The 13,718-nt window shown below is 46.2% G+C and overlaps 1 protein-coding gene across 2 annotated transcripts in view; it reads right to left on the bottom strand.

Annotated features, from left to right (window-relative positions):
- CPEB1 (cytoplasmic polyadenylation element binding protein 1) overlaps window positions 1-13,718 on the bottom strand; it is a 106,421-nt gene that overhangs the window by 19,704 nt on the left and 72,999 nt on the right. For both annotated transcript variants that reach the window (XM_077263994.1, XM_077263995.1), the window contains exon 6: window positions 6,110-6,223. In XM_077263994.1, the coding sequence (XP_077120109.1) occupies window positions 6,110-6,223 (114 nt within the window). The remainder of the gene's footprint in view (window positions 1-6,109; window positions 6,224-13,718) is intronic.

Below are 13,718 nucleotides of genomic sequence, written 5' to 3'. Positions count from 1 at the left end.
AAATCATTGTATGGGGGCGTGTCCTAACTGGCCATGTAAGCGGACGCATGGCTGAACGCTCCCGCTACTGTCCTGTGTAAAAATCCTGAGCAGACGCCGTGGATTGGTACTTTTTGCGGTTTACCGGCTGGCTGACGGTCTGGGGAGTTAAGCGGTGCCCCCGACGCCAGAGGAAATGACCAGGAGGCGACAGAAAGACGCGGGAGTCGGTGATACAGGTGCTGGCCAAGATGGCGCCGAGGTCCGAGAAGACGCTGAAAAGGCCAACACCGCCTGCCAGAAGCGCATGGAGGTGGCGGCGAAGCTAGAGCAGTATGCCAGAGTGGGAGCAACAGAGGAGGCAGAGAAGGGAGCTGGAGCTGATACCAAGGAGGAGGGAATCCCAGCAGGAGCGCAAGAGGTACAGGAGGGGGAGGGAGGAAAGCAGCATGGCAGGGGCAGTAGGGGGACCTGAAGATATGATACCTGGAGCTGACTCAGGGATGTTTGTGTACTGGTTTCCTCATGTAAACAGTCCCTGACCCTCCAGATACAGGAGGTTAAAGGGGACAGCACAGATAAGTGCAGCCCTGCAGAAGACGGACAGATGCTTGGGGGTGGTGGAGGAGAGGGTGAGCACTGCTAAGATCATATAGTACAGTTGCAAAAAGCGGAAAACAAATTTGCTCAAGCTATATCAGAGCTGACCGCCAAAAATGAGGATCTGGAAAATAGGTCCAGAAGGAATATACGTATAGTGGGTATCCCTGAAAAATCTGAGGGGAGAAACCCCACTGAGTTTATTGAAAACTGGCTGATTGAGAACATTGGTGGCACAGTGCTGACAAGAGTGTTTGCAGTTGAGAGAGCTCATAGGGTCCCGCCGAAGCCCCCTGCCCCAGGAGCGAATCCCCGTACCATGCTTGCCAAACTACAGGGACAGACACCATCCTCAGGAAGGCTAGAGATATGGTGGATCTGACGGTTGGAGGTAAAATAATTGCTATTTATCCTGACTATTCTGCAGCGGTTCAGAAACAACGGATGAAGTTCACGGGTATCAAGAGACGACTGAGGGAACTGGGAGTGCAATACTCCGTGATGTTTCCGGCAAAGCTAAGAGTGGTGGCTTTTGATAAAACCCACTTTGACACCAGAGGACACTACCCAGTGGATTGACACCAATGCTAAACAACTTAAGGGAAAAGGAGATTGAACTACTGGGGAGACCCAGACAGGGGATATTTCACGGTTGTCGGAGCAGAGATTTGTGATTGGTAGCATATTTGCTATGGGGATGGGTAGAGGTTTAGGGCTGGGATTTATTGAGTCTATGGCCAGGGAGTGCAGTAATGGATGCTAAGCACGGGGGAGGAGGGTTAAGCAGTGATCTGCAAGCTGGAGTTATTCCTTTATTTTTTGGATATACGTTTATACATGCTGAAATGTTCTGTTTTGTTTAAGAAATATACAAAATTTGGTTCTTGACGTAGCAGAAGGTGAGTGGAGAGGGTAAAGTAAGAGACTGTACGCAATGGGCGGTGGTGCCCCACTCTTAAGAGGCAGAATCTACAGTATTGGGGGTTAGGGGAGGGAAGTTGGGTTTTGGTTGTGGGGGGGGGGGGGGGGAGGTTAGACAGCTCATGATTGGGAGTAACGATATATTGAAAGATGAGTCAAATGGGGGGGCTGCATTAAGATACTGAGCTGGAATGTAAGAGGCCTTGCGGATGAGCCCAGGCGAGCCACGAGTCTGCAATATGTTAGAGATCAAAGGGCGTCATTGATTTGTTTGTTGGAGACGCATTTGGTGTGGGAGAGTGTGGATGTTCTTAATAGGAGATGAATACTTAGAGAAGGTAGAATGGTATGCCCTCTGTGTCCAAGGGGTGTGTCAGTGTTGGTACCCGTGGGAGTGCAGTTTGAAGACGCGAGGATACATGTGGATGGTCAGTATGTAGTGGTACAGTGTACAATACATGGAGTGATGAGATGTATAGCGGCAATGTATATTCCACCCCCTTACTCAAGTAAGAAAATTAGAGGTGCTGGAGCGGGTGGAACGATGAGGCCCGACACCACTTCTAATTATTGGTGATCTAAACAATATCTGTGATGACTTTTGGGACAAATAAAAACATCCAGAATAGGATTGGGGGGGGGGGGGGGGGCGCAGCACACCACTACATTTGGCGCTTCGTGAAACAGGTATGATTGACCTATGGAAAGTTAGACATGTTGGGGAAAGGGGGTATTCATGTTACTCGCCGGCACATAGTACTTGGTCCAGAATTGATATGGCTTTAGGTAATAGTCTGTTAGACACGATGGTGGGAGATGTGCGATACTTACCGAGGGCCCTCTCAGACCACAGTCCAATTGAGGTAGAGGTTAAATTGATGGGGCCACGAGCAGGAGAGAGTGGAAGATCCACCCTAATTGGCTGCACAGTATAGATTTAGATAATATAAGACAGGAGGTGGGGGAATTTTTTGTACTGAATGATGGGAGTACAGATGCTCTCACTATTTGGGAAGCCATGAAGGCGTACTTAAGGTGGTTACTGTTTAGAGATATTACCAGGTGTAAGCGGGTTACTGTTTAGAGATATTACCAGGTGTAAGCGGAAGACGAGAGGCAGAGAAGGCAGCGGTTGATGAGCTGAGGGCAGCGGAAGACGAGATGGCAATATTGGGAACTCCTGAGGCTGGGAATAGATTTAAAAAAACAAATGCAAAATCAGATGGAGAATCCTGCTGGGAAAGGCTGAAAGGAAGCGGGAGTTTCAGAGGCTGGCTTATCAGGAGGGAGAAACTGTTGGACACATGCTGGCACTGGTGGCAGCTGCCCAGAGGAGCACCTCGTTTGTCCATTCGTTGGTTTCTGGGAGTGGTGGTCGAGTCTGAGACCTCAGAGATTTTGAAGGCCTTCGTGCATTTTTACGCGGGTCTATACTTCTCTCGGGTGGATGAATCGGTAGGAGACAGTCGCTTTCTTGGAGGGTTTGGGGCTGCCGAGATTGAGTGCAGCAGATAGGGAAGGGTTGGAGGCTCCGATTACGGAAGAGGTGTCGCCTGGTGTTGATGGGCTACCTGCTGAAATCTATAAAAGCATGTGAGAGGTGTTAGTTCCCAGATTAAAGGCAGTTCTAGATGAGGCTAAATGTAGAGGGTATCTGCCAGCTTCCATGAGAGAAGCTATAATAGTGGTCATTCCAAAGGAGGATAAAGATTTGGGGCAACCCGAGTCATATCGGCCAATTTCTTTGCTCACTATGGATGTCAAGCTTCTGGCCAAGGTGTTGGCGACCCATCTGTCCAGTGTCATTACTAATCTGGTGCACCCGGATCAGTCTGGCTTTATGCCAGATAGATCTACAGCGGTTAACCTGCAGAGACTGTTCATGAACCTGCAGCTTAGGTCTGATAACTGGCCAGAGAGTTATCGCATCCTTAGATGCCCACAAGGTGTTTGATAGCGTGGAATGGGGATAACTCTGGCAGGTGTTGAAATGCATGGGTATTGGATTGCAGTTTGTGTCCTGGATTCAGCTGCTGTATTCGCGACCGGTGGCTAGAATCAGAGTGAATGGGGAGTTCTCAGCCGATAAAATTAGCTAGGGGTACAAGACAGGGATGTCCGCTCTCTCCTCTTGTTTGCTCTGGCTGTGGAACCATTGGCTGCCAAGATTTGACAATCTGATGAGATATCTGGGTTTAGGTATGGGATAGTTGAGGAGAAGATAGCGGACGATATTCTACCGTTTCTGGCTGACCCAGCCGCTTCCTTGGGGGGGGGAGCCATTGGGATTGAGGAGTTTGGCTCTTTGTCGGGACTGACTGTAAATTGGAGTAAATCAGTTCTGTTTAAGGTAGATGACGTGGGAGAGAATCAGGGTGAGCTTCTGGAGGAGGTGCATCTTAAGGTGGTAAATCAGTTTAAGTACTTGGGGATATGGATCTCTGTACCAGTCACAGACTTTCTACATAGGAATCTGACTGTTTTGAGTGTACTTAAGGCAAAAGTGGATGCTTGGATCAAGCTACATTTATCGGTGGTGGGTAGGATTAATCTCATTAAAATGGTGTCGATGCCTAAAATACTATATGTCCTTCATAACACGCCAGTTTGTATACCGTGCGGGAAATTGACAGATTAACTCTTTAGGAGTCTGGTATGGGGAAGGCAATATCCACGTATCAGCATTTGAAGGGCTGGGCGCATGAAGGGTCGTCCAGTGCGGTACAGCATTTGATGGAAACTGACAAAAAGATGTCCAGTAATACAGTGTCTGGAGGATGGATCCCTGGGGGCATTGGGGAAATTGTATCCAACTATCATTTTGATAAGTAAGCTCTAGAGTAGACTGAAACAAATTCAGGGGGGTTACGGCTTTAACTAGATTCTCACCGACATGGTTTAATAATTTACCGGAGTTTGTGGCACTAGGGGTTCTACCAGAGTGGCAGGCCAAGGGAATTCATTATGTGAATCAGATAATTGAACAGCGGGAGCTGAAATCCTTTTCCCAATTGCAGGTGGGAGTTTGGACTCAGGCCCTCAGGGGATCATCAATATGCACAGATGAGGCACGCATTTGGAGCTCAGAACAGGGGTGAAGGTATTAGAATCCAAGAGGATATAGTATTGGAATATGTGTGTGGTGAAGGGACTATGAGGGGGGTTATTTCCACCCTATATAAAGATTTACTACATACATACCTTCTAGGATTTCCGATAAAGGCGAGAGCCAAGTGGGAGAGAGATCTGGGCCCAATGGAGAATGAGACCTGGGAGTCGGTGCTGGAGTGGATTCCACAGGTGTCATTAAGTGAACCATATAGGCTGTCACAGCTCTATCATACACAGAGTCTACAAATCTCCAGAAGTACTGTATAAAGCGGGTTTACGTGCTGATTCTGAGTGTCTGAGGTGTAGGACTATAAATGCTGGAATATATCATATGATGTTGACGTGTCTGAGACTGGCTGCTTTTTGGTTGGTGGAAGGAGCGTATAGATGTACGGTACCGAGAGTTCCGATGGTGTGCTTACTGGGGTATGGGGATGAGATTGGAGTTGATAACAACTGGAAGATAGCAATTGCTAGATTATATATGGCCCGGAAGGTGATAGCACGAAACTGGATTAAGGAGGAACAGCCCGCGAGGAGAGAATTCCTTCATTATGTTAAGCACGGTCTGACATTGGAGAAAAGGGTTTATAAGAAACGTGGGAAAATAGAAATGTTTGATAAAATGTTGTCTCCGTGGCTTGAATTGGGATAATGACAGGTAAAAGGGGTGGGACAGTTAAGGGCCTGTTTAGGTGATAATTAACTGTTAGGTATGCAGTCCTAAGTGGGCTAAGTGGGTTGAACATTTATTAAGCATCATTGATAGAGGTGGTGCTACTAAAAGTGATGAGCTGTCTTAGGGGGATGGGGTGGAAGTGTTGGGATTGGTGGGGTTTTAAAATCAGGGGAAAAAAAAGTTGTATTGAACATAAGAATATAATGTGTAAAATGTAATGTTATTCTTAATAAAAAATCTATTTAAATAAAAAAAATCATATTGTATACTACTGTACTTAATTGTTAATTTTGCCTTTTTACCCAGTTAAATCTTCTCCTTCCATTAGGTCCGACATGACAGGAAGAATTAGCTGAGTAGAAAGGCAAAATTAGCAATTTAATTTGTTTATTGCAGTATATTAAAAGGCTAAAAACATTGATTGGAGTGCTTCTTTAATTGATCTGCCTGTAAAAATTATTCAAAGATTTAGAGAGTCAACATTGATTACAGACAAGATAAGTGGCCTAGAAAGGTGAACTGCAACTTGGGTGCACTTGCCCCATCCATGTACTAGATTATCTGGCCATACAAGTGAAGGTAGTGTCCCTGGAGAATACAGGTCACTGAAGGCTGCTGTGGCTCCTTGGGCTGGCCTGCACAGAATCTTCCGTAAGTGTGCAGCATGCACAGCAGTACACCAGCTTTTGGTGGGATCTGTCAGGGTCAGATGAACCATATGGTAGTAGCCAGAGAAGGTGCTGAGTAACTGGAAACTTTGCCCTTGTAAATTTAAGTATCCATGTCTAGTCAAAGAAAGTTATGTTCATGTGATCTTACTTTCTGTAATGTCCCATGGCACACCACCAAGAAACACTTTGCAGGAATATACTGGATTTTTGTAGTTACGAGGTGGCAGCTGGCCACTCCATGTGCATGTAGCTTCATTTACAGCTGTAAAAAAAAAAAAAAAAAAAAGGTAAAAAGTTACTTTATAATGTTACCATCTGTATGATTAAAATACAGTTTAAAACGGGAGTGTCACCATGAAAATGCACTCTGCTCTACATAACAATTCCTGCAGATTAAAAGGGGGCTGAGCAGATTATACTGAGTATTTTCTTGCCCAAGTAGCAATCTTTAATTCTCTGCTCTCTGGGATTTAAGGCCCAGTGGGTGGTTTCATCAGTGGGCCTGCTTTCTACAAGAGTGCATATGGATAGCAGTCACATCTCAGGAAAATCAGAATAAAATGAAACAGGTTATACAGAATCTTCTCCCAAAACGGTCACTCCTCAGCTCCTTGCCCTATAACAAGCTGCCTGCAGATGGTCTGAATTTTCATGTTGCCAGGTTTCCTTTAATCTGATGGCATCATGTCATATCAATCTGAGCACTGCTGCAGTAGTTAGGACAGGTCAGCAGCCTGGTGTTAATACCAGACTATTTTCACTGCTGCAGTGTAATCCCCACACTGCTGCACTCTATACCAACGTGGTAGACCTAAGGCAGTGGTCAAATCGTGTGATACATGGATGTCTGAATGACACTTTAGGCTATGTGCACACGTTCAGGATTTTTTGCGTTTTGGCAGTTTTCCACGGGAAAAACACTGAAAATACGCATACATAAGCATCCCATCATTAACCCCTTCCCGACCTTTGACGCATACGCTGCGTCATGAAAGTCTGTGCCAATCCGACCTATGACGCAGCGTATGCGTCATGGAATGACCGCGTCCCTGCAGATCGGGTGAAAGGGTTAACTCCGATTTTACCCGATCTGCAGGGACAGGGGGAGTGGTGCTTCAGCCCAGGGGGGGTGGCTTCACCCCCCCGTGGCTACGATCGCTCTGATTGGCTGTTGAAAGTGAAACTGCCAATCAGAGCGATTTGTAATATTTCACCTAAAAAAAACTGGTGAAATATTACAATCCAGCCATGGCCGATGCTGCAAGATCATCGGCCATGGCTGGAAATACTCAAGTGACCCCACACCCACCGATCGCCCCCCCAGTCCTCCGTTATGGGGTCCGGTCCCCTCCGTCCGCCTGCCGGCTCCCCCGTCCTCCTGTCCGCTCCCTCCTTGTTTGTATTCACCCCCCCTGTGCTCCGATTACCCCCCCCTGTGCTCCGATCCACCCCCCCACCACCCCTTCATACTTACCGATCCTCCCGGTGTCCGTACGTCTCCTCGCTGGGCGCCGCCATCTTCCAAAATGGCGGGCGCATGCTCAGTGCGCCCGCCGAATCTGCCAGCCGGCAGATTCCTTACAGGTACATTTTGATCGCTGTGGTAGGTTCTCTCACAGCGATCAAAATAAAAAAAATAATAAATAACCCCCCCCCTTTATCACCCCCATAGGGACAATAATAAAATAAAGAAAATTTATTTATTTTTTTTTTCCGTTTTCCACTAGGGTTAGGGTTAGAACTAGGGTTAGAACTAGGGGTAGGGTTAGGGTTACGGGTAGGGTTAGGGTTATGGCATGTGCACACAGTGCGGATTTGGCCGCGGATCCGCAGCGGATTGGCCGCGGATCCAAAGCGGATTGGCCGCTGCGAATTCGTAGCAGTTTTCCATCAGGTTTACAGTACCATGGACACCTATGGAAAACCAAATCCGCTGTGCCCATGGTGCGGAAAATTCCGTGCAGAAACGCTGCGTTGTATTTTCCACAGCATGTCAATTCTTTGTGCGGATTCCGCAGCGTTTTACACCTGTTCCTCAATAGGAATCCGCAGGTGAAATCCGCACAAAAAAACACTGGAAATCTGCTGTAAATCCGCAGGTAAAACGCAGTGCCTTTTACCTGCAGATTTTTCAAAAATCGTGCGGAAAAATCTCACACGAATCCGCAACGTGGGCACAGCCTTAGGGTTAGGGTTGGAAATAGGGTTAAGATTAGGCTTGTGGTTAGGGTTACGGATAGGGTTAGGGGTGTGTTGGGGTTACAGTTGTGGTTAGGGTTGGGATTTGGGTTAGGGTTGGAATTAGGGTTAGGGTTGTGGTTAGGGGTGTGGCTACAGTTGGGATTAGGATTAGGGGTGTGTTGGGGTTAGTGTTGAAGTTAGAATTGAGGGGTTTCCACTGTTTAGGCACATCAGGGGTCTCCAAACGCAACATGGCGCCACCATTGATTCCAGCCAATCTTGCGTTCAAAGAGTCAAATGGTGCTCCCTCCCTTCCAAGCCCCAACGTGCGCCCAAACAGTGGTTTACCCCCACATTTGGGGTACCAGCGTACTCAGGACAAACTGGGCAACAACTGTTGGGGTCCAATTTCTCCTGTTACCCTTGCAAAAATAAAAAATTACTTGCTAAAACATAATTTGAGGAAAGAACAATTATTTTTTATTTTCATGGCTCTGCGTTGTAAACTTCTGTGAAGCACTTGGGGGTTGAACGTGCTCATCACACATCTAGATAAGTTCCTTGGGGGGTCTAGTTTCCAAAATGGGGTCACTTGTGGGGTGTTTCTACTGTTTAGGCATATCAGGGGCTCTGCAAATGCAACGTGACGCCCGCAGACCATTCCATCAAAGTCTGCATTTCAAATGCCACTACTTCCCTTCCGAGCCCCGGCATATGCCCAAACAGTGGTTTACCCCCACATTTGGGGTACCAGCGTACTCAGGACAAACTGGGCAACAACTGTTGGGGTCCAATTTCTCCTGTTACCCTTGCAAAAATAAAAAATTACTTGCTAAAACATAATTTGAGGAAAGAAAAATTATTTTTTATTTTCACGGCTCTGCGTTATAAACTTCTGTGAAGCACCTTGGGGTTATAAGTGCTCACTATGCATCTAGATAAGTTCCTTGGGGGGTCTAGTTTCATCCACATGTGAGGTATTGGTGTACTCAGGAGAAATTGTCCAACAAATTTTAGGATCCATTTTATCCTGTTGCCCATGTGAAAATGAAAAAATTGAGGCTAAAATAATTGTTCCGTAAAAATGAAAGTACTTTTTTTTTTTTTTCACAAAAAAATTTGTGAAGCACCTGGGGGTTTAAAGTGCTCACTATGCTTCTAGATACGTTCCTTGGGGGGTCTAGTTTCCAAAATGGGGTCACTTGTGGGGGAGCTCCAATGTTTAGGCACACGGGGGCTCTCCAAACGCGACATGGTGTCCGCTAAAGATTGGAGCCAATTTTTCATTCAAAAAGTCAAATGGCGCTCCTTCCCTTCCGAGCCCTGCCGTGCGCCCAAACAGTGGTTTACCCCCACATATGAGGTATCCGCGTACTCAGGACAAATTGTACAACAACGTCCATGGTCCAGTTTCTCCTTTTACCCTTGGGAAAATAAAATTGTTGCTAAAAGATCATTTTTGTGACTAAAAAGTTAAATGTTCATTTTTTACTTCCATGTTGCTTCTGCTGCTGTGAAACACCTGAAGGGTTAATAAACTTCTTGAATGTGGTTTTGAGCACCTTGAGGGGTGCAGTTTTTAGAATGGTGTCACTTTTGGGTATTTTCAGCCATATAGACCCCTCAAACTGACTTCAAATGTGAGGTGGTCCCTAAAAAAAATGGTTTTGTAAATTGTTGTAAAAATGAGAAATCACTGGTCAAATTTTAACCCTTATAACTTCCTAGCAAAAAAAAAAAATGTGTTTCCAAAATTGTGCTGATGTAAAGTAGACATGTGGGAAATGTTATTTATTAACTATTTTGTGTCACATAACTCTGGTTTAACAGAATAAAAATTCAAAATGTAAAAATTGCGAAATTTTCGCCAAATTTCCGTTTTTTTCACAAATAAACTCAGAAATTATCGACCTAAATTTACCACTAACATGAAGCCCAATATGTCACGAAAAAACAATCTCAGAATCGCTAGGATCCGTTGAAGCGTTCCGGAGTTATTACCTCATAAAGGGACACTGGTCAGAATTGCAAAAAACGGCAAGGTCATTAAGGCCAAAATAGGCTGGGTCATGAAGGGGTTAATGCACTCTGCAATTTGTGCACATGATGTTTTTTTTTCCGTGAAAAAAACAAAAACTGCATCATGTTTATTTTGCGGTTTTGCCGTTATTTTATGCATTGGGAAGCTCCGGGAAAAAAACGTGCAAAAACACATGCGGATTTCCTGCAGAAAAAGTCTGGCTTTGTTCAGGATTTTCTGCTGAATTTTCCTGACGTGTGCACATAGCCTTACTGTTACAGTAAGAGCCTTACTGTTACTGTGAGAGCGTCAGAAGGATTTACTAAAGTTAAGTGTACAGAGTGGTTTAACCCTTCCCGACCTTTGACACCACGTAGGCGTCATGAAAGTCGGTGCCAATCCGACCCATGACGCCTATGTGGCGTCATGGAATGATCGCGTCCCTGCAGATCGGGTGAAAGGGTTAACTCCTATTTCACCCGATCTGCAGGGAGAGGGGGGAGTTGTACTTCAGCCCAGGGGGGGTGGCTTTGCCCCCACGTGGCTACGATCGCTCTGATTGGCTGTTGCAAATTGCTCTGATTGGCTGTTGCACTTTCAATATTTCACCTATGAAAATGGTGAAATATTGCAATCCAGCCATGGCCGATGCTGCAATAGCATCTGCCATGGCTGGAAATCATGTTCTGCCCCCCCACCACCGCCCCCGATCTCCTCCCCAGTCCTCCGTTCTGTCCGGTACCCCCCTCCGTCCTCCTGTCGGCTCCCCCGTGCTCCTGTCCGCTCCTCCCATCCTCCGATCCACCCCCCCATACTTACCGAGCCTCCCGAAGTCGGTCCGTCTTCTCCCTGGGCGCCGCCATCTTCCAAAATGGCGGGCGCATGCGCAGTGCGCCCGCCGAATCTGCCGGCCGGCAGATTCATTACAAAGTACATTTTGATCGCTGTGGTAGGTTCTATCACAGCTATCAAAATAAAAAAATAATAAATAAACCCCCCCCTTTATCACCCCATAGGTAGGGACAATAATAAAATAATATTTTTTTCTTCTTTTTCCACTAGAGTTAGAACTAGGGTTAGAACTAGGGGTAGGGGTAGGGTTAGGGGTAGGGTTAGGGGTAGGGGTAGGGCATGTGCACAGTGTGGATTTGGCCGCGGATCCACAGCGGATTGGCCGCGGATCCAAAGCGGATTGGCCGCGGATCCAAAGCGGATTGGCCGCGGATCCAAAGCGGATTGGCCGCGGATCCAAAGCGGATTGGCCGCGGATCCAAAGCGGATTGGCCGCGGATCCAAAGCGGATTGGCCGCGGATCCAAAGCGGATTGGCCGCGGATCCAAAGCGGATTGGCCGCGGATCCAAAGCGGATTGGCCGCGGATCCAAAGCGGATTCGTAGCAGTTTTCCATCAGGTTTACAGTACCATGTACACCTATGGAAAACCAAATCCGCTGTGTCCATGGTGCGGAAAATTCCGTGCAGAAACGCTGCGTTGTATTTTCCGCAGCATGTCAATTCTTTGTGAGGATTCCGCAGCGTTTTACACCTGTTCCTCAATAGGAATCCGCAGGTGAAATCCGCACAAAAAAACACTGGAAATCTGCTGTAAATCCGCAGGTAAAACGCAGTGCCTTTTACCTGCAGATTTTTCAAAAATCGTGCGGAAAAAAAATCACACGAATCCGCAACGTGGGCACATAGCCTTAGGGTTGGAAATAGGGTTAAGATTAGGCTTGTGGTTAGGGTTACGGATAGGGTTAGGGGTGTGTTGGGGTTACAGTTGTGGTTAGGGTTGGGATTAGGGTTAGGATTAGGGTTGGATTTAGGGTTACGGGTGTGTTGGGGTTAGGGGTGTGTTGGGGTTAGGGTTGTGATTAGGGTTATGGCTATAGTTGGGATTAGGGGTGTGTTGGGGTTAGTGTTGAAGTTAGAATTGAGGGGTTTCCACTGTTTAGGCACATCAGGGGTCTCCAAACGCAACATGGCGCCACCATTGATTCCAGCCAATCTTGCGTTCAAAGAGTCAAATGGTGCTCCCTCCCTTCCAAGCCCCAACGTGCGCCCAAACAGGGGTTTACCCCCACATTTGGGGTACCAGCGTACTCAGGACAAACTGGGCAACAACTATTGGGGTCCAATTTCTCCTGTTACCCTTGTGAAAATAAAAAATTGCTTGCTAAAACATTTTTTGAGGAAAGAAAAATGATTTTTTATTTTCACGGCTCTGCGTTGTAAACTTCTGTGAAGCACTTGGGGGTTGAACGTGCTCATCACACATCTAGATAAGTTCCTTGGGGGGTCTAGTTTCCAAAATGGGGTCACTTGTGGGGTGTTTCTACTGTTTAGGCATATCAGGGGCTCTGCAAATGCAACGTGACGCCCGCAGACCATTCCATCAAAGTCTGCATTTCAAATGCCACTACTTCCCTTCCGAGCCCCGGCATATGCCCAAACAGTGGTCTACCCCCACATATGGGGTATCAGCGTACTCACAACAAATATTGGGGTCCAATTTCTCCTATTACCCTTGGGAAAATAAAAAATTCTGGGCTAAAAATCATTTTTGAGGAAAGAAAAATTATTTTTTATTTTCACGGCTCTGCGTTATAAACTTCTGTGAAGCACCTTGTGGTTATAAGTGCTCACTATGCATCTAGATAAGTTCCTTGGGGGGTCTAGTTTCCAAAATGGGGTCACTTGTGGGGGGAGCTCCAATGTTTAGGCACACAGGGGCTCTCCAAACGCGACATGGTGTCCGCTAACGATTGGAGCTAATTTTCCATTCAAAAAGTCAAATGGCACGCCTCCCCTTCCGAGCCTTGCAATGCACCCAAACAGTGGTTTACCCCCACATATGAGGTATTGGCGTACTCAGGAGAAATTGCCCAACAAATTTTAGGATCCATTTTATCCTGTTGCCCATGTGAAAATGAAAAAATTGAGGCTAAAAGAAAGTGTGAAAAAAAAGTACTTTTTCATTTTTACGGATCAATTTGTGAAGCACCTAAGAGTTTAAAGTGCTCACTATGCTTCTAGATAAGTTCCTTGGGGGGGGGTCTAGTTTCCAAAATGGGGTCACTTGTGGGGGAGCTCCAATGTTTAGGCACACAGGGGCTTTCCAAACGTGACATGGTGTCTGCTAAAGATTGGAGCCAATTTTTCATTGAAAAAGTCAAATGGCGCTCCTTCCCTTCCGAGCCGTGCGCCCAAACAGTGGTTTACCCCCACATATGAGGTATCAGCGTACTCAGGACAACAACGTTCGTGGTCCAGTTTCTCCTTTTACCCTTGGGAAAATAAAAAAAAATAGTTGCTAAAAGATCATTTTTGTGACTAAAAAGTTAAATGTTCATTTTTTACTTCCATGTTGCTTCTGCTGCTGTGAAACACCTGAAGGGTTAATAAACTTCTTGAATGTGGTTTTGAGCACCTTGAGGGGTGCAGTTTTTAGAATGGTGTCACTTTTGGGTATTTTCAGCCATATAGACCCCTCAAAATGACTTCAAATGTGAGGTGGTCCCTAAAAAAAAAAAATGGTTTTGTAAATTTTGTTGTAA

The sequence above is a fragment of the Ranitomeya variabilis genome, chromosome 5, assembly GCF_051348905.1.
Source record: "Ranitomeya variabilis isolate aRanVar5 chromosome 5, aRanVar5.hap1, whole genome shotgun sequence".
NCBI classification, from domain to species: Eukaryota; Metazoa; Chordata; class Amphibia; order Anura; family Dendrobatidae; genus Ranitomeya; species Ranitomeya variabilis.
The sequence above is the reverse complement of the archived record's forward strand: the minus strand, read 5'-3'. Positions and strand labels throughout refer to the sequence as shown.